This window comes from Hyla sarda, chromosome 8, assembly GCF_029499605.1.
Source record: "Hyla sarda isolate aHylSar1 chromosome 8, aHylSar1.hap1, whole genome shotgun sequence".
NCBI lineage: Eukaryota > Metazoa > Chordata > Amphibia > Anura > Hylidae > Hyla > Hyla sarda.
In genome coordinates this window covers 43126490-43154074 of record NC_079196.1, presented here as the reverse complement: position 1 = coordinate 43154074, position 27585 = coordinate 43126490, and the positions used below count along the sequence as shown (strand labels likewise).

At 47.0% G+C, this 27585-nt stretch overlaps 1 protein-coding gene across 6 annotated transcripts in view; it reads left to right on the top strand.

Annotated features, from left to right (window-relative positions):
• The window catches only part of LOC130283938 (prolyl endopeptidase FAP-like), a 156645-nt gene that overhangs the window by 99023 nt on the left and 30037 nt on the right, over window positions 1–27585 (top strand). For all 6 annotated transcript variants that reach the window (XR_008846882.1, XM_056533719.1, XM_056533720.1 and 3 more), the window contains one exon: window positions 1920–2114. Coding sequence is in view for 5 of the 6 variants with exons in the window: in XM_056533719.1 (XP_056389694.1) it covers window positions 1920–2114 (195 nt within the window). In the remaining variant the exon portion in view is untranslated. The remainder of the gene's footprint in view (window positions 1–1919; window positions 2115–27585) is intronic.

The window sequence follows — 27585 nt, the reverse complement described above, 5'->3', positions numbered from 1 at the left end:
GGTGCTGCGGTAGAGATCGCAGGGGTCCCCAGTGGCCAAACCCATGTGATCAGACATGATATCCCTATCCTTTGTATAGGGGATAGCATATCTAGTGGAGAGTTCCCCTTTAAGGAAAGTGTCACCCTGCTCTGTAGTGATAAGAGGCAATCACCAGAGACAACGTGCAAGTGATGATGGGCAAATTACACCAGACACAAAGATAAAGATGGCAAAATACAGCTTCTGTAGGTTGTGGTAAAAATAGTTCACAGTCACTGCTTCTCTAAAAGAATTCCCATTGGTTGGCTCCCAGTGAGGTTCAGAGACACATTGGGGACATTTATCAAGGCATGTACAAGGTTTTCAGTGTATATTTGTAGCTGAAATGTCGCAATTGTGATAAATTGTGTGACTTTTTGATTTGCGCCAGCCTGCACGATTTCTCTTAGAACAGATGTGCAGTGGTCAGTGATTTATGACGTGCGACTTTTTTTTTTTTTGTTGCACAGTCTTCAATTACACTCAAAACCTACACCAGCCCAGACCTGGCTTACAAAACTTCACTGTAGACAATTATTTCAAAAAGTCGAACCAAAGTTGCGTGGTGGAAAAAGTCACACAAAAGTCTTAGAGAAGGCTGTCATACAAAGTGGTGTTCTGAAGTGAAATTTCACAAAAATGTGAATACTAGCCCCATATTTATCACATGCCCTGCACCATTTAATAATTGGGGTGCATGTACACTGCAACTACACCATCAAAACCTGTGTATAACATCAGCGCACTTACACTGGCTTTGATAAATGTCCCCTATAGTTCTCAGTTTTTCTCTCTGCAATGCTGTCCGTGGAGTGGAGGGAACATGTGGTGTATTTCTAATAGCCAGGATAAAGCGCAACTGTCATGGAAATGATACCCCCCAGACTAATACCATGATAGTATAGATGATGATACGTGTAATGCAGCTGTACTTTTGGCTGCTGTTTATCACTCTTTATCAGCAGGAAATAGTTTTATCGTGGGATCAATAACAGTCGGATAGGCGTGGCTGGGGATTGTAATGCCCCACCTCCGCCACACCTATCCCCTGTAAGTGAGCGCTGGACCACTGTGTGATTGACACACAGGTCCCCACCCCCCGATGTCCATGATGTGCGGGCCGGTGTGACTCCACTGAGCCTATACATATAATGTGCACCTTTATGTTATATGATATACAGTGCCCGTACTCCTCTTCTTTCTTCTCCTGGTGCTGGAGTCGCGCTGCTTCTGCTTTCACTACAGGCAGTGAGCTCGCTCCCGTTGTCTGCCGCCAGCTCAGTGCGCCTGCGCAGTGCTAGAGGCAGAGAGCTCGCTCCCATTGTCTGCCGCCAGCTCAGTGCGCCTGCGCAGTGCTAGAGGCAGTGAGCTCGCACCCGTTGTCTGCCACCAGCTCAGTGCTAGAGGTAGGGAGCTCTCTGCCTGTAGTGAAAGCAGAAGCAGCGCGTCTCCAGCACCAGGAGAAGAAAGAAGAGGAGTACGGGCACTGTATATCATATAACATAAAGGTGCACATTATATGTATAGGCTCAGTGGAGTCACACCGGCCTGCACATCATGGACATCAGGGGCTGGGGACCTGTGTGTCAATCACACAGTGGCCCAGCGCTCACTTACAGGGGATAGGCGTGGCGGAGGTGGGGCATTACGATCCCCAGCCACGCCTATCCGACTGTTACTGACCCCAAACGCTGAGCAGCGGATTACCCCTTTAAGTGAATGAAACCAACATGTAATACCACACAACCTGGGGACAGCTGTTGTTTGAAACAAATTAGCTCTGTTTTTCTGTTCTTTGATAACGCCTATAATTACAATAACAATATGCTACAGAATTGATGAACACACTAGGCTATCATGTAACTGCAGACAGCATCTAATGTCTCCATCTTTTTTAGGTATGGTGGACCTTCCAGTCAGGAGGTGCACCATTCATATTCTATTGGCTGGAAAACCTATTTGGCAAGCACTGAGGACATCATTGTTGCATCAGTGGATGGCAGGGGAACAGCTTATCAAGGGGACAAGTTTATGCACGCTATATATAAAAAGCTTGGAACACTGGAGATTGAAGATCAAATATTTGCAGTAAAGTAAGTGTACTATATGGTCATATCTTTTTTTGTCATGCTGCCATTACACATTCATGCAGCAGATGTAGAAGTAGCAGATTTCCAAGATGTAACTCTGATGTTTGGGTGATCTCTGAAGGTTCAACCTTCGACAATCCTACAAGAAAGAAACATGCAGGCATCATAGCCATTTCATTCTGCTGATCAACAGAGATACCATAGATTGATACATTTAGCATATTGCTAATATTTGCTATTTTAATACAGTCCCCATAGCCCAGCTGTTGCCATACTTCAACACCTCCATCTATTTTGCGAAGAATCCTACTTGACTAAGACACAAAATGATCATTTATATACATGAAGGATGTGAGGTACTATTTTTCAAGACATTTAATTTCTTCATCCTACCTTTCAATAATCTTGAATAAGAGTAGGGTCTATGGAATGGAATTCAGATTTGACCAGTTGGAGGGACTCCTGTCAGAAAACATGGTAGCCTGCTTCTGTAGGTACTGAGCAGTAAGGTTTACATTGTAAGCTACTTAACTCCTTGGGCTCTGTACAGTTTGCTTGACTGGCCGCAGAGGGCCTGTATAAGGGAATATAAGCAATGATGCATACAGTATCTGTACACATTCATGGGGCTGGCCAGATATTTGTGCCATGGAAACTACATAAAGGAGAAGGGACCCTTGTCAAAGACAAGAGTCCCTGTAGGCACTGAGAAGTTAGGTATATACCATATATATATATACCTCCTATGTTTATACAGACTTACATACTTTTGCCACTCACAGATAATTTTATTACTATAGTTCACTGTATCTACCGTTATGATATCTGTGAAAATCTGATGTCATTTTAGATTAAATTCATGCAGAAACCTAAAAAAAAAATGGGGTCACAACTTTCAAGGACGACTGTAAATCCAAATTTCTCTTCCAAAATATGGCTAATAAATCCATATAATCAGTAGGTCCTGTATTTGGAAAGGCCAAGCAAAACTTAGAATTTTGGAAAAGCCCATTTGTCCCCAGGCTACCATTAGTACTGTGCAGGGCTGCTTTTAGTAATGTGTGATAATAGTACAGAACACAGTCTGTATTATGTATTGGACACATTTTTACAAATTGGTAACTAGCCCTATTAATAATAAGCCCATTGTACAGGTCCAATAGGTTGACTACTAAGTATGTGAGTGGGTTAGGTTGGGACACATTTTGGACCTGTTTGCCTGGGCTCCTGACCAGTGCTATTACCTGTACTGCCCTGATGACACTCATAAATGCCTCTATATTAAGCAAGTACTGTCGGTGCAGTTTCCAATTATAACATGTAATGGGTAGCTGTGTACTTTGTTACAATTGTGTAATTGTATCTGTTAAATATTGTGGTTTTATGAATCATTATTTTGCAGCCCTGTGTTGGGAAGCAATAAAAAAACCATAAAGTATAACAAAATTACAATAATTAACAATGTGTTGAACCATGTCTAATAAACAGTACCTTCAGCACCAAATATCTAGGGAAAAAAGATAATTGTCTGTATTATAATAGAAATATCCCCAGCAGGGCTGCCATCAGAAATTTCGGGGCCCTTTACACAGCTGTCTTACTCATCGTCTATAAAAAAAAATATTGTAAAACACAGGACAAGAAAAACAAGTTCAATGAGAAAGAAGGAATATTATCACCATACATATTGCCATCATACTTCCGTGCCAGAGATCCTAGCGTCTGACATCATTTCCGGTCACTGGGCTGTCGCATAATCAAGCCACGCCCTCCCTGTGATGCCACAGTCGGGCCGGGCTGAATCTTTGATGTGGGTACACATTCTTACCGGATTGGAGCGCATTGCCACATGATTTTGGCCACTGGTATACACTATGTACTGAAAAAAACATAATAAATATGCGTGTCTGATATTTGAGATTCCTCGCATACATCTATAGTTCATGCACGTAAGGTTGGTATCATATTGTTTGTTGTTTAATCCCATTGGGTGTACGGTAGGGTAATCAAAAGAACATACATAGATCTCTGGCATTTCCATTATTAATGCAATGGGATGTCTACATAGGCAACCTAGCTAATATGTTATAAATGACGAGGTCATATGGTAGCTTTGATTTGATCATATCCTATTCCATGGTACCACATACTAGGCTAATTTATAACCTAAAGAGGCACACTGCATTTCATCCATTATAGAATACTTTATACAATGGGGGGATAGGTCATCTTCCGGCACCACACTTTTTAGACTGATACAGGTTACTAAGGTATGTTGTGAAGGTCACCACCACCCCATGTACAAAGTCCGTAATTTACACATTTAGATTATTGGAAAATTTTTAGAAATTTTAGGAAAAGAGGGGAGGGGACAATTTTATTTGGGGGGGGGGGGAGGCAATTTATTTGGTCTGGGAGGAATTCAATTTGTGGCAGATGCAGAAAGCCTAGGCCACTTCCAATCTACACAGGTTGGCACCCACTCCGGGAAAGACCTGATAGGACAGGTGAGGGTATATGCGGGGGCTTAGGGATCCTATCAGGGCTCTGTTATAGCTATAATTATTCCTAACACCTAGGCAGGGTGTGACACCCTAAAAAGGGCAGCCCCACTCCCGAACCTCCTACTTGCCTGGCAAGCCCTCTTCTATACGGTGATGCTAACTCAAGACTAGCTACAGTGTCCACTGACTTCCTACAATCACTGTTATGACAAGAGGGGGGGGGGGGGGTGCCACCATGTAACTACAGACATAGTCATAGAAAACAGGCAAAGTTTAACTGGTCATTCAGATCCTACGGGAAAACTGTGACCAATTTAGGGATCCATAGACATTTCTTTTAAAGTAATAATCGATCCAAATCACCTCCCCTAGGTGAAGGCCAAACCTTCTCTATGCCCATAAATTTCCAATTGCTAACATTCCCTCCATGTTCCTCGTTCATGTGTCGTGCCACCGTTCATCCCAGCTATGTGTTAAATCCCCCAAGTGTTCTAGGACTCGAGTTTTTAAAGGTCTCCTAGTTTTCCCCACATATTTCAGTGAGCATGGACAGATAGCTAAGTAAATTACAGACCGTGTTGTACAGTTGATAAATTCACGTAGATTAAATACTTCTGCTGTGGTATAATTATTTAAGGTTTTTGATTTTAATATGTTAGGGCATGCTTTAAAATGACCACATTGAGGGCCTCCAGGGTTCTATCTGGCTCTATCCAGCCAGGTCCCTTCCTCAACATGAGTTTGATGTAAGTGACTCTGCATAAGGATATCGGCTAGATTCTGTCCCCTTCTAAAGGTAATTAAGGGGTATTGTCTCAAATATCCAAATCCATCCAAAGTATATCCCAATGTTTTCTTAGGATTTCACACATGGCTGTTGAGCCATGGTCATACGTGGCTACTATACGCGTTACATTTGTGTCTGGGATTTGTGGCTTGGGTGTTAGTAGTGATTCCCTGGGTCTCGATAGTGCATACTTATAAGCAGAGGATAGTACATGTGACGGATATCCCCTTTCTTGTAAACGTGTGCGCATGTCTCAAAATTCCGTTTCTCCGAACAGTTCCTCCTGGGCGGAGATATTGTCCACGCGGGGTACCCCTTTTCAGGGGACCCGGGTGGCAACTCTCCCACTTCAGGAAACTGTTCGTTGCAGTGGTTTTCCTGTGGATAGTTGTCCGCAGTGGGCCATCATTGTTTTTATGTATGTTGATGTCCCGAAATGGTAGACAATTTTCCTGGATTTCAAAAGTAAAGAATAGCCCAAAAGTATTCTCATGCGCTGGAAGTTTTCCTGAACAATGCAAAACACAGAGTGAAAGTATGTGAAAAGGGGTTGTCAGATATGTTTTTCCCAGAAACCGCACCACCCTTATCCATAGTCTTTGACTGGTATTTCATCTTAACCCATTGAGTTGAGGCTAAGCTGTAATACAAGACAAGGTTGATGAACAATGACATTGATTAGGGGCTATGGTTCTCATGCAAGTACGACTCTCTGATTGATGTTTACCAGCACATGTCCTTTCCATTGCAGAAAAGACATTGAGACAGCCCTTCAAATAGCTGATCGGGAGTGGTGCCTTAAATCAGACAGCTGTTGATCTGATATTGATTACCTATCATGAGAAAAGGCCATGAATGTAACATCGGCAGTTGGTACCAGCCTGCATGCAATGTGTCTGCTCCAGGCTACCTACCAATTCATGCCTCTCTCCTGCTGCTTTCCCTGTAGCCGCAGTTCTTTGTCTGCACTCTACAAGCTGTGCAACTTAAAAGGCTTATCTAATGTGTCCTCCACCTATCCCTGCCTGGCATTACCTATTTAAATGGGCACTGTCATGAAATCTAAACATTGATATGTTGTAGTACTTAAGTACTACAACATATCTCTAATAAACTTTAATTAAAAAAGTGATTTTAAACAAGTTTAAAATCACTTTTAAATTCGGCCACTAGGGGTCGCCCTCCTAGTGGCCGAATGCATTCTGCAGTGACGTCACTACTGGATTTTGACTAATTTAAGCCTGGCAGTGAGTCGAAATTCAGTCACTGCGGTGCTCGCTCCCGCCTGTCAATCAAACAGGCGAGAGCGAGCACGCTGATAGCTGGGGCTGCACGCATTGGCCAGCTCCACTGGCCTCGCACGCTGCCCCGCCTGTCCGCCCCCGTTACCCTGTCCGGAGGCAGCTCATTGATCCTCCGGTAAGTCTGCACCACTAGAGGAATGGGGTGGGGGAAGCGGGGCTCGGGGAAGCACCGCTGCTCAGCACTAGAGGCATGGGGGAGAGCACCTCCGCCGCCGCTGCTCCTCCCGAAGTAGCACTGCTGCGCTGGTTAAACAAAGTTATTGTTTTCACCACAGGGTGCCTCCAGCTGTTTCACCACTACAACTCCCAGAATACCCTGACAACCAGTTGATGTCAGGGCAAGCTGGGAGTTGTAGTGGTCAAACAGCTGGAGGCACGCTGTATAGTGAGCTAAGGGCGGAAGTGACGGCCCCAGCAGCCATCAGTGACGTGGTGCCTGCTGGGGAAGTCTGCCTGGTAGTGAGCACACTACCAGGCAGACAAAAAGGCATTTTAATATAGTAAAAAAAAATGTAAAGGCAGGAAGGGGGTTAGGGATAGATGGGCAATAGGCAGGGACAGAAAGAAAAAAAATGGATGGTGGGAGCTACCCTTTAAGGCTACTCTGCCCAGTCACCTGTGCCTCAGCAATATTGTGGTTTAGCCATATCAAAGTTGTGAGTTCCTGTCCTGCTGTCCCGTATCTGACCTGTGCCTGTCTACTTGATGTTGCCTCTGCCTGACCCTCGTGTACCTCACAGACTCTCCTTTACTGACTTTTTTCTCCTGCTTCTAAGAGCCTCTTCAAGTCCTGCTACATCTAAACCTTTAGGCTGCCTAACCCTATCTGAGTTAATTTTCCTGTTACTGATAAGAACCACCTATTGGAGCTTCTTTCCACTACTGACTCTTTAACCAACACTGGACTGGGCTGTGTCTCTCTGTATCACTTTTAGGATAGCGATCTGGTATCCTCTAGCAGTAGAGGTCCAGCTTCGATATCCTTGAGTGGGATAAAGGATGAAAACCTATATATCTACATCTAGATATCTAGACTCTGAACTGAAGTTTGGCCCTAAGTCAAACCGGTAAGGTTACACAGCAGTCTTGTGTATAGAAAAGATTAATAACTGTATAATAAAAACTCAGAAAACTTTCAAACTCCAGCTTCTTATCATTTCCTCAGAGGCTGAAAACCAGTATAAACATAGAGCTGCTCAAATAACTAAGAGCTTATTGCATTGTGTGAATGCAAAAGACAGAAAGCTGGGCTCATCAATGAGAAAATTAGGTTTTAATTACGAAAAGACGGTTTGCTAATTCGATTATAATTTTTTTTTATATTGAGACATTTATTGTTGCATCCTACAGTTCATGCCTTGTATTTATTTTAGTTTGTGTGACCTATAAGGAACCTTCTTGAAATTCTGTGGTGGTGAACATTTCACTGTTTAGATGGGGAAGTTTAAAAAATAATCTCAATATCCCGGGCTGCCAATCTTTATTATACAGTATCCGGACCGAGGTTTCAAGGGTTGTATCAGATAACAGTTGGTAGAGGGGAAGGATTTGTGGAAAGATGGGGGAGATTATACAGAATAATATTGGATTTAGCAAAGTTTCCACTCGGCCTTAGTGGAATTTTTTCCTGGTAATTGAATAAAAAGTAATTTTGTGTTTTTGGGAGCTTAACAGCTGAACACAATAGAGAGGAATTTACCTTCCTAATGCAGTCAATGCAAATAATATACACTGGGTGCCAGCTGTTAAATATAATTTCCAGGGACCATGTCACATTCACTACTGTGAACATTCACGTTCTCAAGTTATGCTCTTTTAAAATGTTTCATCTTATTCACTTATATGTCGTGTACAGCTTCAGGAAAGAGTAAATGAACCATTTGGAACTATCTGGATTTCTGCATTAATTATTACTATATTGTGATTAATATACCTGATTGTTTCCTTCATGGACTAGCTTAACCAATAACACACAAACAGTGTACTTTATTTCTTTTATTGAGTAGGTATATTAAACATCCACTGTGCAGGGAGAAAATGGTGGTGTACTTTTGAATTTAATAACCTGTTAAAACCCCTTTAGCAGCAATAGCCTTTAATACATTTTTCCTGCAACAGTGAATAAGATTTTCACAATGTTAAAGGGGTACTCCACTGCTCAGCGTTTGGAACAAACTGTTACGAACGCTGGAGCCGATGTCGGGAGCTTGTGACGTCATAGCCCCATCCCCTCGATGCAAGTCTATGGGAGGGGGTGTGACAGCCGTCACACCCCCTCCCATAGACTTGCATTGAGGGGGCGGGACGTGATGTCATGAGGGGGTGGGGCTATGACATCACGAGCTCCCGGAGTACCCCTTTAAGGAGGAATTTTGGACCTTTCTTCCTTTTGTTTTAGTTGGTCGATATTTCTGATAAGCAATACCCTGCCTGACTTGATCATTCCAAACTACAAATCTACTTTCAATCTTTCTTTAGCTAATTTACTTCTGTGCTTTGGGTCACTGTCTTGTTGCATTGTCCAACATCTCTTTAGCTTGAGGTTATGTACTGCTGCCCTTACATTCTCCTGTAAAATATGTTCATACACCTTTGAATTCATTGTTCAGGTGATAAGGCCCTGATGCAGCATAGAAGCCTCAAACCATGATGCTTCCCCCCTATGCTTTACAGTGGAGATTAGATTTTGGGTTTGGTTTGCAGACTTTAGTTAAGGCACTTTAGCTGCAGGACTTAGTTGAAGCCCCTTTGGCAGTGATTACAGCCTCCAGTCTTCTATAAGGCCACAAGGTTTACACACCTGGATTTGGGGATTGAAATGGAGTCCTTATACCCCAACTGGGTAGCCCCATGTTGTCCTGAGATCATGTGATCCTTATGTCCTCTCAGAAAAGACACCACACACCTCTGGTTCATGTGAACTCAGAACATAAACTGATTAAGGCTGCAATACAGTTCCCGTATATGTTTTCAATTTGAAAACCGTACGGAACCGTATTGAAAACCGTATGCATTGACTCTCCATTGAAAACCATATGCCAAAAGATGCATCCGGTTGCATCCGTTTTGCATCTTGTATGGTTTTCAGTTTTTCTCCCGTACCCAAAACCATAGCCTACCACGGTTTTTGGTCCCGGTGAAAAAACTTATTGAAAAGTATACTTTTTTTTAAACATGGGAATCAATGGGAACCGTACAGTCCATATGTGTGTAAGGTTCCATCTGGTTTTCACCATACAGTTTTTCACTTTGCACAGTTTTTTTCTTGGAATTTCAATCAAACAAGTGAAACTTTATTCATAATGGAGTTGCTGCTTGGTTGGTATTGTGCTAAGAATGAAAATAAATTAATTATTTATGCAAAAAATTTGTGTGGTTCCCTGTATTTTCATTCTCAACCAGTTACCAACCAAGCAGCAACAGCCTGATGTTACCATGGTGGGTTAGGACCATTGTTACTGGCCCTCTCCAAATAACGCCAGCCTGTTACTGCCTAGGCCCATGAGCTCCATTTTTGACACTCCAGGCCTGTTGGTACCGGCTCTTCCCAGCACCCCTGTGGCGGTGGGTACCGGAGTAATAATTGGGAGTTAGTACTAGCTGTGGCTAACACTAAATCCTAGCTTAGTAATAGATTCCTTCTATTAGACAGCTTACACTACTAACCCTGTTAAGAAAACTAAAAAAAAAACACTCCCCCACAAGCCCTCGTTAACCATTTTATTTATATATAAAAAAAAAAATGTAAAAAATTCTGGTCACCGTCGTCTGAAGTAGTCCTTTGCATACACAGAACTGAAATGAGAAAAAAAAAAAACATACAAAAAATGAGTTAGTACATTTAGGGTAAAAAAAAAGTGTTAAAAAAATTAAATAAATACATATATATATCGCACATTTTTGTCATAAATGCAGCTTTAGAGCAGGAAAGTCACAGAGGAGAAGAGGTGGTGTTACAAAGCTGTGTTCTGAAGTCATTTCTTAGTTTTTGCGTATGTATGCTAAAAAAAACGTGTTTTTGCTTATGTATGCCAAATTTATCAACCCCCCTGTGATAGTGTGATAAATGTGTCACCCGTAAGAAACGCTTACCGTATATACTCAAGTATAAGCCGACCCAAATATAAGCCGAGGCCCCTAATTTCACCCCAAAAACCCAGGAAAAGTTATTGACTCGACTATAAGCCTAAGGTCATCATCCAGAATCCTGTCATTAACACCCTCATCATCACCCTGTCATCACCCCCCCCTTCATCATCACCGCCTGTCATCATCCCACACCCCCCCTTCATCATCACCACCTGTCATCATCACCACCTGTCATCATCCCACACCCCCCCTTCGTCATCACCACCTGTCATCATCCCCCCCCCCCTTCATCATCATCGCTTGTCAATGTCTGAACAGTCTTCTTCAACTTGCGGACCTCCAGATGTTTCAAAACTACAACTCCCAGCATGCCCGGACAGCCATCGGACCCTACACCCCCCCCTTTTAGTTTTGTACTCACCTCCCCTTGGCGGGAAGTTAGGGTGAGATGGTCCGGGCCATCTGTGCTGTAGGGACCGTCCGGTGGGGAGGGATAGTCGTTCCGGGCTGTCCATCTTCACCGGGGGGGGGCCTCTTTTCCGCGCTTGGGGCCCGGAATAGTGATGTTGCCTTGACGACGACGCACAGGGACGTTGTGCATGAACGTCCCTGTGCGTCGTCGTCAATGCAACGTCACTATTCCGGGCCCGAAGCGCGGAGAAGAGGCCCCCCCGGCGAAGATGGACAGCCCGTAACGACTCTCCCTCCACACCAGACGGTCCCTGCAGCACAGATGACCCGGACCAGCTCACCCTTCCTTCCCGCCGCGGGGAGGTGAGTACAAAACAAAAGGGGGTGGGGGGGGGTTGGATGATGACGAAGGCCGCAGTGGTCTTCAACCTGCGGACCTCCAGAGGTTTCAAAACTACAACTCCCAGCATGCCCTGTCAGCCATCGGCTGTCCGGGCATGCTTGGAGTTGTAGTTTTGAAACCTCTGGAGGTCCGCAGGTTGAAGACCACTGAGGGCAGAGAGTTCACTCGAGTATAAGCCGAGGGGGGTGTTTTCAGCACGAAAAATGGTGCTGAAAAAACTCGGCTTATACTCGAGTATATATGGTACACCATGGAAAGCAGTGAAAGTAATTTGTTATGTAAGCACAGCTTGATGAATTCCCCCCAATGAGTTACATATTTAATAGCCCCTTATAAAAGAGCAGATCTTGAGTACATTAATTATTTTAGTGTTATACAGTGTTGTCTTATGTTCTAGGTAGAAGTGTCATAAGAATTCCTGGCAGATGAGGAAGAACAGGTGCTATGTAATTGAGGAGTTACCCATTACGGTATCATAGGTATCAATGTAACCAACATTATACTGGTGACTAAGAGATATATAACCTCATTTTAGTAAGGACACATACAGTGCATTCAGGATCCCCATACTTTGTGTATAGAATAGGTCTCAGATATGGGGTCATTAGTAATCTATGGAGCTCTCCTGTAGCATGCAACTCTTGCAGTGACATAAGTATTCATACCCTTTATTTTGTGACGGGAGAATGAACGGAAGAAATAGTGCATGCACTATTTCTCCCGTTATTATCTTCCGTCACAAAATAACGTCCTTTATTAATAACGGGTTAAAACGGATAATGTAAAAATCCCATATACTATAATGGGATTTTGTAACGGCCGAATGGAATTTTGTAATGGCCGTTTAACGTCCGATTTTTAGGGTTTTTATAACGAACGTTTATAACGGATCATTTAACAGATTAATTGTGTGAAAGCAGCCTTAGATGGAAAAATGCATTGGTGCTGAATTTATCAATAGCGACTTTTCAAGAAAAAGTCACATCAGCCAAAAGTATGCTGAAATGTCAGACCATGCTGGAGCAGGTGCAAATACAGTCTAAACCATAGATCCCGAAGTCAGTGCGCAGAATTTATCAAGATCCGTGCGACTTTTGATAAATTAGGCGCACAATAGACCGGCCTAACGCTCTGTAGTTTGGTCTATATTGATGCGGAACATAGACAACTTTGATAAATATCCCCCATTGAGGGGAATTTATCAATCTGTTTAGACTACATTTTTGGTCTAAATTTGTTGCAGGAAAAGTCGCAGGCTGGCCCTGTGTGACTTTTTCTGCAACATTGCATTTTAGTAGGAGATTTATTAAAACCTGTAAAGAGGAAGAGTGGTGCAGTTGCCCATAGCAACCAATCAGATTGCTCCTTTTATTTTTTAGCACTCTAATTGATCACTATGGGCAACTGCACCTCTTTTCCCCAACACAAGTTTTGATAAATCTACGGCTTAGACCTTTTACATTTCCTGACCATGAAGTGTTTTTATTTAATGCACTTTGTGCAGTGGTCACTAATTTATCTCACAATTTATCTCACTTAGTCTCACGAAAGTTGCACAGGCCAGATTTAGAAGTTATGAAATATAACTATTTAACTCTACGCGACAATTGTATTAAAGTCTGTGCGACATTTAACCAGAGCAGTTTTTTAAAAATTTTTTTATTGAAGAGCTGAGGCACATGCTCTGTATCACCCAAGTGCAAGAAAAAAGTGCACAACTCAAAAAAACTTGCACAAGGCCATCGCAAAGCCCTTCTCCTAAAGGAGAGAGACCCCCCAACGAAACTACCCTTCCCCTCTAGGCCAGAAGGCACCTGCAAGGGTCCAGGTTCAATGTCCCTTTTCGCCGAAGCTACTAATGGGCCACAAATGCTCCCGGCGTCATAGGCATTAGTCCAAGAATCCACCCGCAGAGCTGTATACAATGGCATCCTGCCCATGCAGGAATAAATAAGTGAATGTGCGCCATTTAACTAGAGCAGTTCTGTGATCATTCATCAAAATCTGTGTGCCATTTGATAAATTTGGCACACAACCGCCACTTTAACCACAGTTTTTTTGCTCTCAAGTCAACAAGAAGAAATTACAGATTTGATAAATGCCCCTCATTGCTGTCACGATGCCGGCTGGCAGGTAGTGGACCCTCTGTGCCAGAGAGGGATTGGCGTGGACCGTGCTAGTGGACCGGTTCTAAGCCACTACTGGTTTTCACCAGAGCCCGCCGCAAAGCGGGATGGTCTTGCTGCGGCGGTAGTGACCAGGTCGTATCCACTAGCAACGGCTCACCTCTCTGGCTGCTGAAGATAGGCGCGGTACAAGGGAGTAGGCAGAAGCAAGGTCGGACGTAGCAGAAGGTCGGGGCAGGCAGCAAGGATCGTAGTCAGGGGCAACGGCAGAAGGTCTGGAAACACTGGCAAGGGACACACAAGGAACGCTTTCACTGGCACTAAGGCAACAAGATCCGGCAAGGGAGTGCAAGGGAAGTGAGGTAATATAGGGAGTGCACAGGTGATAACTCTAATTGGAACCACTGCGCCAATCAGCGGCGCAGTGGCCCTTTAAATCGCAGAGACCCGGCGCGCGCGCGCCCTAGGGAGCGGGGCCGCGCGCGCCGGGACAGAACAGACGGGGAGCGAGTCAGGTAGGAGAGCCGGGGTGCGCATCGCGAGCGGGCGCTACCCGCATCGCGAATCGCATCCCGGCTAGCAGCAGGATCGCAGCGCCCCGGGTCAGAGGACGTGACCGGGGCGCTGCAGCGGAGGAGGTGAAGCGAGCGCTCCGGGGAGGAGCGGGAACCCGGAGCGCTCGGCGTAACAGTACCCCCCCCCTTGGGTCTCCCCCTCTTCTTGGAGCCTGAGAACCTGAGGAGCAGACTTTGTCAAGGATGTTGTCCTCAGGTTCCCAGGATCTCTCTTCAGGACCACAACCCTCCCAGTCTACTAAAAAAAAATTTTTTCCTCTGACCTTTTTGGCAGCCAAAATCTCCTTGACCGAGAAGACGTCCGAGGAGCCGGAAACAGGAGTGGGAGGAACAGATTTGGGAGAAAAACGGTTGAGGATGAGTGGTTTGAGAAGAGAGACGTGAAAGGCATTAGGGATACGAAGAGAAGGAGGAAGAAGAAGTTTATAAGAGACAGGATTAATTTGACACAGAATTTTGAAAGGACCAAGATAGCGTGGTCCCAACTTGTAGCTAGGGACACGGAAGCGGACATATTTAGCGGAGAGCCATACCTTGTCTCCAGGGGAAAAAACGGGGGGAGCTCTTCTTTTCTTATCCGCGAACCTCTTCATGCGTGAAGAAGCCTGTAAGAGAGAATTTTGGGTCTCTCTCCATATAATGGAAAGGTCACGAGAAATTTCATCCACAGCGGGCAGACCAGAGGGCAAGGGGGTAGGGAGGGGGGGAAGAGGGTGACGGCCGTACACCACGAAAAATGGGGATTTGGAGGAAGATTCAGAGACCCTGAAGTTATACGAGAATTCGGCCCATGGAAGGAGATCTGCCCAGTCATCCTGGCGGGAGGAAACAAAATGTCGCAAATAATCACCCAGGATCTGGTTAATTCTTTCTACTTGTCCATTGGACTGGGGATGATATGCAGAGGAAAAATTTAATTTAATCTTGAGTTGTTTACAGAGAGCTCTCCAGAATTTAGACACGAATTGGACCCCTCTATCCGAGACAATCTGCGTAGGCAACCCGTGAAGACGAAAAATGTGTACAAAAAATTGTTTAGCCAACTGAGGCGCAGAAGGAAGACCAGGAAGAGGAATGAAATGTGCCATTTTGGAGAATCGATCAACGACCACCCAAATAACGGTGTTGCCACGGGAAGGGGGTAAATCAGTAATAAAATCCATACCAATCAGAGACCAAGGCTGTTCGGGGACAGGCAGAGGATGAAGAAAACCAGCGGGCTTCTGGCGAGGAGTCTTATCCCGGGCACAGATAGTGCAGGCTCGCACAAAGTCCCCAACATCCGTCTCCAGAGTTGGCCACCAATAGAAGCGGGAGATGAGTTGCACAGATTTCTTGATGCCCGCATGACCTGCGAGATGGGAGGAGTGACCCCATTTGAGGATTCCGAGGCGTTGGCGTGGAGAAACAAAGGTCTTTCCTGGAGGAGTCTGTCTGATGGAGGCAGGAGAAGTGGAGATCAGGCAGTCAGGTGGAATGATGTGTTGCGGAGGGAGATCAACTTCTGAGGCATCCGAGGAACGAGAGAGAGCATCGGCTCTAATGTTCTTATCGGCAGGACGAAAGTGAATCTCAAAATTAAATCGGGCAAAGAACAGAGACCACCGGGCCTGGCGAGGATTCAGCCGTTGGGCCGACTGGAGGTAGGAGAGGTTCTTGTGGTCGGTGTAGATAATAACAGGAAATCTTGATCCCTCCAGCAGATGCCTCCATTCCTCAAGTGCTAATTTAATGGCTAGAAGTTCTCGATCCCCGATGGAGTAGTTCCTCTCCGCTGGAGAGAAGGTCCTAGAGAAAAAACCACAAGTGACAGCATGCCCGGAAGGATTTTTTTGTAGAAGAACAGCTCCAGCTCCTACTGAGGAGGCATCAACCTCCAATAGGAAGGGTTTGGAAGGGTCAGGTCTGGAGAGCACGGGAGCCGAAGAAAAGGCAGACTTGAGTTGTTTAAAGGAGTCTTCTGCTTGAGGAGGCCAGGACTTGGGATCAGCATTTTTCTTGGTTAAAGCCACGATAGGAGCCACAATGGTAGAAAAATGTGGAATAAATTGCCTGTAATAATTGGCGAACCCCAAAAAGCGTTGGATAGCACGGAGTCCGGAGGGGCGTGGCCAATTTAAGACGGCAGAGAGTTTGTCTGGATCCATCTGTAGTCCCTGGCCAGAGACCAAATATCCTAGAAAAGGAAGAGATTGGCATTCAAACAGACATTTCTCAATTTTGGCATAGAGTTGGTTGTCACGAAGTCTCTGAAGAACCATACGGACATGCCGGCGGTGTTCCTCTAAATTGGCAGAAAAAATTAGGATATCGTCCAGATATACCACAACACAGGAGTATAATAGATCACGAAAAATTTCATTGACAAAGTCTTGGAAGACGGCAGGGGCATTGCACAGTCCAAAGGGCATGACCAGATACTCAAAGTGTCCATCTCTGGTGTTAAATGCCGTTTTCCACTCGTCCCCCTCTCTGATGCGGATGAGGTTATAGGCGCCTCTTAAGTCCAATTTAGTGAAGATGTGGGCACCTTGGAGGCGATCAAAGAGTTCAGAGATGAGGGGTAAGGGGTAGCGGTTCTTAACCGTGATTTTATTAAGACCGCGGTAGTCAATGCAAGGACGTAGGGAGCCATCTTTTTTGGAGACAAAGAAAAATCCGGCTCCGGCAGGAGAGGAGGATTTACGGATAAAGCCCCTTTTTAGATTCTCCTGGACGTATTCGGACATGGCAAGAGTCTCTGGGGCAGAGAGAGGATAAATTCTGCCCCGGGGTGGAGTAGTACCCGGGAGGAGGTCGATAGGGCAATCATAAGGCCTGTGAGGAGGTAGAGTCTCAGCTTGTTTTTTGCAGAAAACATCCGCGAAGTCCATATAGGCCTTGGGGAGACCGGTTACTGGAGGAACCACAGAGTTACGGCAAGGGTTACTGGGAACCGGTTTTAGACAGTTCTTGGAACAAGAGGACCCCCAACTCTTGATCTCCCCAGTGGACCAATCCAGGGTTGGGGAATGAAGTTGAAGCCAGGGAAGTCCAAGGAGAATCTCCGAGGTGCAATTGGGGAGGACCAAAAGTTCAATCCTCTCATGATGAGATCCGATGCTCATAAGAAGGGGCTCCGTGCGGAAACGTATGGTACAGTCCAATCTTTCATTATTTACACAATTGATGTAGAGGGGTCTGGCGAGACTGGTCACAGGGATGTTGAACCTGTTGACGAGAGAGGCCAAAATAAAATTTCCTGCAGAACCAGAGTCCAAGAAGGCCACTGTAGAGAAGGAGAAGGCAGAAGCAGACATCCGCACAGGCACAGTAAGACGTGGAGAAGCAGAGTAGACATCAAGGACTGTCTCACCTTTGTGCGGAGTCAGCGTACGTCTTTCCAGGCGGGGAGGACGGATAGGACAATCCCTCAGGAAGTGTTCGGTACTAGCACAGTACAGGCAGAGGTTCTCCATACGGCGTCGTGTCCTCTCTTGAGGTGTCAGGCGAGACCGGTCGACCTGCATAGCCTCCACGGCGGGAGGCACAGGAACAGATTGCAGGGGACCAGAGGAGAGAGGAGCCGAGGAGACGAAACGCCTCGTGCGAACAGAGTCCATATCTTGGCGGAGTTCCTGACGCCTTTCAGAAAAACGCATGTCAATGCGAGTGGCTAGGTGAATAAGTTCATGTAGATTAGCAGGAATTTCTCGTGCGGCCAGAACATCTTTAATGTTGCTGGATAGGCCTTTTTTGAAGGTCGCGCAGAGGGCCTCATTATTCCAGGACAATTCTGAAGCAAGTGTACGGAATTGTACGGCATACTCGCCAACGGAAGAATTACCCTGGACCAGGTTCAACAGGGCAGTCTCAGCAGAAGAGGCTCGGGCAGGTTCCTCAAAGACACTTCGGATTTCCGAGAAGAAGGAGTGTACTGAGGCAGTGACGGGGTCATTGCGGTCCCAGAGCGGTGTGGCCCATGACAGGGCTTTTCCGGACAGAAGACTGACTACGAAAGCCACCTTAGACCTTTCAGTGGGAAACAGGTCCGACATCATCTCCAGATGCAGGGAACATTGGGAAAGGAAGCCACGGCAAAACTTAGAGTCCCCATCAAACTTATCCGGCAAGGATAAGCGTATCCCAGGAGCGGCCACTCGCTGCGGAGGAGGTGCAGGAGCTGGCGGAGGAGATGACTGCTGAAGCTGTGGTAGCAACTGTTGTAGCATAACGGTCAGTTGAGACAGCTGTTGGCCTTGTTGCGCAATCTGTTGTGACTGCTGGGCGACCACCGTGGTGAGGTCAGCGACAACTGGCAGAGGAACTTCAGCGGGATCCATGGCCGGATCTACTGTCACGATGCCGGCTGGCAGGTAGTGGACCCTCTGTGCCAGAGAGGGATTGGCGTGGACCGTGCTAGTGGACCGGTTCTAAGCCACTACTGGTTTTCACCAGAGCCCGCCGCAAAGCGGGATGGTCTTGCTGCGGCGGTAGTGACCAGGTCGTATCCACTAGCAACGGCTCACCTCTCTGGCTGCTGAAGATAGGCGCGGTACAAGGGAGTAGGCAGAAGCAAGGTCGGACGTAGCAGAAGGTCGGGGCAGGCAGCAAGGATCGTAGTCAGGGGCAACGGCAGAAGGTCTGGAAACACTGGCAAGGGACACACAAGGAACGCTTTCACTGGCACTAAGGCAACAAGATCCGGCAAGGGAGTGCAAGGGAAGTGAGGTAATATAGGGAGTGCACAGGTGATAACTCTAATTGGAACCACTGCGCCAATCAGCGGCGCAGTGGCCCTTTAAATCGCAGAGACCCGGCGCGCGCGCGCCCTAGGGAGCGGGGCCGCGCGCGCCGGGACAGAACAGACGGGGAGCGAGTCAGGTAGGAGAGCCGGGGTGCGCATCGCGAGCGGGCGCTACCCGCATCGCGAATCGCATCCCGGCTAGCAGCAGGATCGCAGCGCCCCGGGTCAGAGGACGTGACCGGGGCGCTGCAGCGGAGGAGGTGAAGCGAGCGCTCCGGGGAGGAGCGGGAACCCGGAGCGCTCGGCGTAACAATTGCCTTGTTGGAAGGTGAATCTATAGCCCAGTCTGAAGTCCAGGGCGCTCTGGATATGGTTTTCATTAATAATTTATCAGTACTTTGCTCTATTCAGCTTTGTCTTAACCCTGATCAGTCTCCCTGTCCCATCCAAAGTGTGATGCTGTCACCACCATGCTTTACAGTAGTGATGAATTTGGGAGGGGTGAGGAGCAGGGCCTGGTTTCCTCCAATCAGGGCACTTAGAATTAAGAGAAAAAATCTTGGGCTTTCATGTGTCCTTTCCTAAGGAAAGGCTTATTTCTGGCCATTCTGCCATACAGCTCAGATTGGCGGAGGCTGCAGTAATGGTTGACTTCTGGAAGTTTCTCCTATCTGCACAAATCTTCAATACAGGGATGGGATAAAGACCAGAAGAAACGCATAGACGGGTCTTTTCTGTGGAGCACACCTGCTTGTCTTTATTCCAAACCTGTATTGAAGATTGATGTATTAAAGGACATTAAAAAAAATTATACAGGGTGAGGGCGGCCACTTTGTACTACACAGATGGGTAATTTAGAAGATTTTTCATGTTCATGTTCTGGCTTTAGTTGATAGGATCATCAGAACTTCCAAAAATGTTTCCATGAATCGTTGGCCACTTCTATGGCTCCAACTGAATTAGCCTAGATGGATCAATCTGCCTGAAACCAAAACTGCCAGGTTCTGCTCATAACAACCAATCACAGCTAAGCTTTTACATCTTAACAAGCTTTAGTGTTAAATTTCCTTTAAAAAAAAAAAAAAGGTGGAGCATAGACTTTATAAAATGTGGTATGTGATATATTTCTGGACATGTTTTCCATACCATTTTGTATTGTGGTGGAATCTGTATCAATCTTTTTGCATCAGAAAAGTGGCACAAATCTTTGAAGGTCTGTCCACAAGTCAGACATTGTCCTAAACTTGGCCTACTTTAACAGTCAGGGCTGGTGCTAAGCTTTGTTCTTTCTGCTGCATCTTCACTGACAATCTGGCTCCTGAGCACCAATTTCGACACAAAAGTTGCAAATTTTCTGGAGCTTTATTTAACCTCAATGAATCTAACATGTGGCCCCTAGATAAAGTCAGCATTTTAGTGTGCTATGCAAATTAGCTGCAATATACTTTATGCACCAATCATATCAGGTTTATACGGCAGCTCCTCCCACTTTTTTAGATTTATTTTTTTGGATGAGTGGAAGAAGAAAGCCTCTTGGAACTAAAGATGAGCAATTTTTTTTTTTATTCGATTTGGGCGATTCGCCGAATTTACCCCAAAAATATGTTTCGGTTTGAATTTATTCACAGTGAATCACTATTAAAAACAGCTATTTCTGGCCTACAGAGAGTCTCAATAGGGGTGTAGAACACTTTGCCTTGCTGTTACACGCATAGGGTGTGTGCTGGGTTAGTGAAATAATACTGTTATTCAGTATGACATGCAGATCAGAGGTATCACTATTAGAATCACTGTCGCAGAGCAGGACAATGACAGAGCCTGGAGGTGGCATCAGTGTGAGGAGACCATATAGTGCCTGAATGAAACAGTGTGAAGGTGGCAGCAGCATGAGGGGACCATACAGTGCCTGAATAACACAGCTTGGTGGTGGCGGTGGCAGCATGAGGAGACCACATAGTGGCTGAATGACACAGCCTGGAGTTGGCAGCAGCATATAGTGGCTGAATGACACAGCTTGGAGTTTGCTTCAGCATGAGGAAAACATATAGTAGCTGAATGACACAGCCTGGAGTTGGCGGCGGCAGGAGGAGACCACATAGTGGCTGAATGACACAGCCTGGAGTTGGCAGCAGCATATATTGGCTAAATGACACTGCCTGGAGGTGGCGTAAGCTTGAGGAGACAATATAGTGCTTTAATGACACAGCGTGGACGTGGTGGGAACATGAGGAGAACATATAGTGGCTGAAAGACACAACCTGGAGGTGGCGGAAGCTTGAGGAAACCATATAGTGCTTTAATCACACAACTTGGATGTGGCGGCAGCATGAGGAGACCATATAATGGCTTACTGACACAGCCTGAAGTTGGTGGCAGCATATAGTAGCTGAATGACACAGCCTGGAGTTTGCGGCAGCATGAGGAGAACATATAGTGGCTGAATGACACAGCCTGGAGGTGGCGGAAGCATGAGGAAACCAAAAAGTGGCTGAATGACAAAGCCTGGAGTTGGCGGGAGTATGAGGAGACCACATAGTGGCTGAATGGCACAGCCTGGAGTTGGTGGCAGCATATAGTTGCTGAATGACACAGTCTAGAGATTGAGGCAGCATAAAGAGAACATATAGTGGCTGAATGACAAAGCCTTGAGGTGGCAGCAGCATGAGAAGAACATATGGTGGCAGTATGAGACAGCTTGGAGCTGGCATCAGCATGAGGAGAACCTATGGTGGTAGAATGAGACAGCTTGGAGCTGACATCAGCATAAGGAGAACATGGTGGCAGAATGAGATAACCTGGAGCTGGCATCTGCATGAGGGGAACATATGGTGGCAGAATGAGACAGCCTGGACGTGGCATCAGCACGAGGAGAACATATGGTAGCAGAATGAGACAGCCTGGACGTGGCAGCAGCAGCATCAGGAGTCCTGAAAGTGACCCGGTGACAGAGTGGTGCGGTGGGTGGCAATACCAGTACCCGGTGATGAAGATGGGTGAGAAAAGGAAAACTTAGCATCAGATGTGTGCATCAGGTGGGTGGCAGGATCAGAATAGTTGCTGAGGCAGGTAGGCGAAAACGGTCTCTTTTTTAAAAGTGTTAGTGTGCACTAGTAAGTATTGAGGACATGCATTATGTAAAACTTAACTTTAAATAATATGCTTAGGATAAAATATATCCGAACCCGAATATTTTTTTATTTTATTTTTTTAAATCAAACAAAAGGAAACGTGTGCAAAAAACACCATGTGCCACCTACACCACCAAGTATTGATGTGATGCAAAGACCTCTAAAAGGTGGAAGGGAACAACATATGGTCCATTGTAACCTGTGGGTGGGTAAAAACTTCCCCCGTAACGCCCTACTCTCGCATTATTAATTCCCTTTTTGGCAAGTTTTAGTCGCCCTAAAAAGGGTGGCCCCACACAGGAACCTCTGCCTATTTCCACCTACAAACACTGCGATTTCCGAGGGTTTTTAGGTGGAAATAGGGATCGGTTCCTGTGTGGGGCTGCCCTTTTTAAGAAGAGTAACACTTTCCTTGAAAACGTGGACGGAAACAATATATTGTCCATTGTAGCAGGTGGGGGTAAAAAAACTTCCCCTGTAAGGCCCTACTCTCGCCCTATTAATTCCTTTCTTGGCAAGTGTTACTCACCCTTAAAAGGATGGCCCCACACAGGAAATTCTATATTTCCAACTAAAAACCCTGGGAAATAGGGAGAGGTTCCTGTGTGGGGCTGCCCTTTTTAGGGCGAGTAACACTTGCCAAGAAGGGAATTAATAATGCGAGAGTAGGGCCTTACAGGGAAAGTTTTTACCCCAACCAGTTACAGTGGACCATACATTGTTCCCTTCCACCTTTTAGAGGTCTTTGCATCACATCGATACTTGGTGGTGTAGGTGGCACATGGTGTTTTTTGCTCACCTTTCCTTTTGCTTAATTAAAAAAAAAATGTGGGTACATATACCGTATTTATCGGGGTATACCACGCACCGGCCTATAACACGCACCCTCATTTTACCAAGGATATTTGGGTAAAAAAAGTTTTTTACTCAAATATCCATGGTAAAATGAGGGTGCGTGTGTGCGCGTGTATACCCCGATATACCCCCAGGAAAGGCAGGGGGAGAGAGGCCGTCGCTGCCCGCTTCTCTCCCCTGCCTTTCCTGGGGTCTAGAGCGCTGCTGTCGGCCCTTCTCACCCCCCTGGTTATCGGCGCCGCTGCCCGTTCTGTCCCCCTGACTATCGGTGCCGGCGCCGACAGCCAGGGGGAGAGAAGGGGCAGCGGCACCCATTGCCGGCGCCGCTGCCCCGTTGCCTCCCCCCATCCCCGGTGGCATAATTACCTGAGTCGGGTCCGCGCTGCTCCAGGCCTCCGTCGTGCGTCCCCAGCGTCGTTGCTATGCACGGCACGGCGCACTGACATCATGCGCCGCGCCGTTCAGCGCATAGCAACGACGCTGGGGACGCACGACGGAGGCCTGGAGCAGCGTGGACCCGACTCAGGTAATTATGCCACCGGGGATAGGGGGTGGCAACGGGGCAGCGGCGCAGGCAATGGGTGCCGCTGCCCCTTCTCTCCCCCTGGCTGTCGGCGCCGGCACCGATAGTCAGGGGGACAGAACGGGCAGCGGCGCCGATAACCAGGGGGTGAGAAGGGCCGACAGCAGCGCTCTAGACCCCAGGAAAGGCAGGGGGAGAGAAGCGGGCAGCGACGGCCTCTCTCCCCCTGCCTTTCCTGGGGGTGTATCGGCGTATAACACGCACACAGACTTTAGGCTAAAAATTTTAGCCTAAAAAGTGCGTGTTATACGCCGATAAATACGGTATTTTATCCTAAGAAAATTATTAAAAGTTAAGTTTTACGTAATACATATCCTCAAAATGTACTTGTGGTCTGATGCGGAGGAATGTCTGTAACTGGGGAGCAGTGCCTTAAATATGTTTAGCACTATCCATATTTGTGAAGTGTTGGTGTGGCACCATGGTCAATCTACTCTCATGCATCAGGCATTGGTGGTTGGAAATCCTGGCTGATCCATGCCTGATTCATCTTCACAAAGGTCAGTCTCTCTACATTTTTCAAGGACAGGCGAGTTCTCATTGGGGTGACTATGGCCCCCACCACACTAAAAACCTGCTCTAATGGCACACTACTGGCCGGGCAGGACAGCTTTTCCAGGGCAAACTCTGCTAGTTGCGTCCACAAATCAAGTTTGGCTGCCACCACCTGCTGGTTCAGGTCCTGCTACACATCTACTTGCTGCTGATGAGTTGCTTCACTATGCGGGTGAAGAAAGGTATTCATCAGCGACTGTAGACTCAGGCTGCTGCTGATGGAGCTGGTACTGCTCCTGCCACTCCACCCCTCTCCAGTAGCCATGGCAGTGGAAGGTGAGGGCAGAGGGCACCCCAAGTCAGACCTGCGAGAGGATGGACGATGGCGCAGATAGGCATTGGCCAACTGACTACATAGGATGTCTCTGTAATAGGTCGGTTTGTCCTCACTTTCAGTGGGTGTAAAAAAAGGCCCCCATTTTGTGCCAATAGCGAGGGTCCAATAAGGTGGGGAGCCAGAAGTCATCCCGCTGCCGAATGGTGACAATTCTGCGGTCACTATGCAAGCAAGTGAGCATGCATCGTGCCATTTGTGACTTGGAAGGACTCCCTTCCCCCATCTCCACTGCATACTGCCACCTTGTGTCTAGGTCCTCTCTCTCTCGCCTTCCTCATAACCCTCTAGCTGCTCCTACTCCTCCTCTCCAGTCAGAGGACTAGAAAAACCGCCCATCTCACAAAACCTAAACTGTGCCCTATTGTGCCCCTCCCCTTCCTCCTCCAGTTCAGCCAACACAGGGCTCATGTGGCCGTGAGATGTAGGCGCCATGTCTCAAGTGCCTTGACCAGCCATTGTTTCCAATACGTGTTGTGGTAGATGAAACAGTGGAATGACGTTGTTCATCCCATAATCCTGGCGACTGACTAATAATGTGGCTTCCTCAAAGGGCCTGAGCAAACAGCAGGTGTCACGTATGAACTGCCACTGGTTGACATTGAAGTTACACAGCGGAGTCCCGCTATCCACTTGGATCATCAAGAAATCGGTGATGGCTTTTCTCTGTTCGTATAGTTGGTCAAACATATGAAGGGTGGAATTCCAACGTGTGGAAACATCGCAAATCAGACAATGTTGGAGGATACCGTTCTGACACTGCAGCTCAAGGAGGGTGTGCTTTGCGGTGTACGAGTGGTTGAAGTGCATGCAAAGTTTCCTTCCCATTGTTAGGATGTTTTGCAGATGGGGGGAACATTTTAGGAACCATTTGACAACAAGATTGAACACGTGTGCCATGCAGGGCGCATGTCTCAGGCTTCCTTGTCGCAGCGCAGACAATTGTCGGACAATTGTCCCCATTGTCGGTCACCATGGTTCCCACTTCCAGTTTTCAAGGAGTAAGCCATGATTCCTTTTCTTGATGACTGACTTTTAGCAGTTCCTCCTCTGTGTGACTCCGTTCGCCAAGGCAAACCATGTGAAGAACAGTGTGACACCGCCGTGCCCTGCACACATGGTATGCTGTAGGGGCACTGAGACTTGTCCGTGCATTGTGGAGGCTGAGGACACGTGGAGGAAGAGAAGGCGGAGTCACACACTGTCACAGGACCAATGGCCTGAGAGCTTGGAGCTGGAAACAGTGTGACCTGTCCAAGTTGCTGTTGTGGCTGTGCAGGAACCACATTCACCAAGTGGGCCGTAAAGGACATGTATTGTCCCTGACCGACATGTATTGTCCCTGACCGTAGTTACAACTCCACATGTCGGCGCTGCTGTGCACTTTGGTACACACCGGCATGCTCAAGGACTGCCTTCTTCGCAAAGAAATGACGGGTTGGGACTCTCCACCTCGGCTCGGCACAAGCCATCAGTTCTCTGAAAAGTGCAGAACCAGCAACTTGGACAGGAGCACATTCAGCTTCTGCACCGTTGGATGAGTGGGCACATACTGTTGTCTCTTGGACATAGCTTTGCCGATGGATTGCTGGCAGAATGACTGACTCGAAGTAGGAGGAGCGGGAGCATCTGGGGCAACAGAAGATGGGTATGACACATAGCTCCCTTTGGCTGAGGTGGTGGAGCCTTGTTGGCTGAAACATGGAGCAGCATGCCACTGGGTGATGCAGCAGGCTGGACGACCACATCGGAACCACGGTTCTCCCAGGCCACTTTATGGTGATGCTGCATATGTTGACGCAGGGCCGTGGTGCCAACATTGGGATCCTGGCCACGCTTCACCTTCTGCCGACACATCTTGCATGTGGCCAGGTTAACATCCTCCAGATGCTTGATGAAAAACTGCCACACCGCCGAGTAGCTGATTTTCCCACCAACAGTCTGCACTGATTGACTGCTACTGCCGCCGACTCCAGGAACCCCTGTTCCACTACCTCCCGGGAAGGTAAGCTGCCGAGAAGCAGGTGGTCTACCCTGGGCACGTTTGGCTCCAGACTTTCCACTTCTGACACCATGCTGACTGCCAACCATGCTACCACCTTGCTAGCTCAGCTGCTGCCTCATGGGCAACCTGCAACCCTCTTCTCCTGAGGTTGATGAAGCCCCTTCTGCACCCAGCTCCCAAGTGTGATCGACTTCATCATCATTCCTCCTCAGGTTCCTCAAAAGTGTCTGCTTCAGGAGCCTGAACGCTCGCAACACCACCTCCCACGCCACTCTCCTCATCACTACTTGCCTTCCTAGCGGAGGAAGCGGAGGATGTCTCCTCCACTTCTTGGCTGGGCAGCAGCTGCTGACTGTCCTCTAGTAGATCATCCTCACTAAATAGTGGAGCTTAACCCACAGCATAAGATACTTCTGTGGGGGAGAGAACAGCAAAGGACAGAAGCAATGGGAGGACACTGACTGCTCCTGGGCCATGCCAACTGAGGGTTGAGGAACCCACTGACTGTTGACAGGGGGTGTCAGATGTCACTTGTGATGAAGTGGATGACAGTGTTAACCAATCGATGACGGCAGATGGGTTGCTGGTCGAAACACGACCGCTAGCTGATATCGGGAGCTCAGGCCTCTTGCTGCGACTCCTGCTGCCACTCGCCCCTAGTCTGCCTGATGAATTTAGGCCTCTGTCACTCCTCTGTGCATGTCCTGGCATTTCTCTGCCTGACATACTTAGTGCGCACATGAGGGGAGTACAATACGCTCCACTATGCTTGAAACAGTATTTATCTACATCACCAGCAGGTTTGTACTTTGGGCTGTCCTTTCACAGTATCTAGGCCCTTTAACAGGAACAAAATAGTTCACCACTTAGATGTACGTATGTGGATTGCACTTATGAGGGGAGGACAATGCGCTCCAGTACGCTTAAAACAGTATTTGTCTACAACACCAGCAAGTATGTACTTTTGGCTGGCCTTTCACAGTATCTAGGCCCTTAAGACTTTAACAGGAATAAAAATGGTGCACCACTTAGGTTACACTTAAGAGAGGACAATATGCTTTTGGTGCTCTGCTCACCCCAACTGGCTGG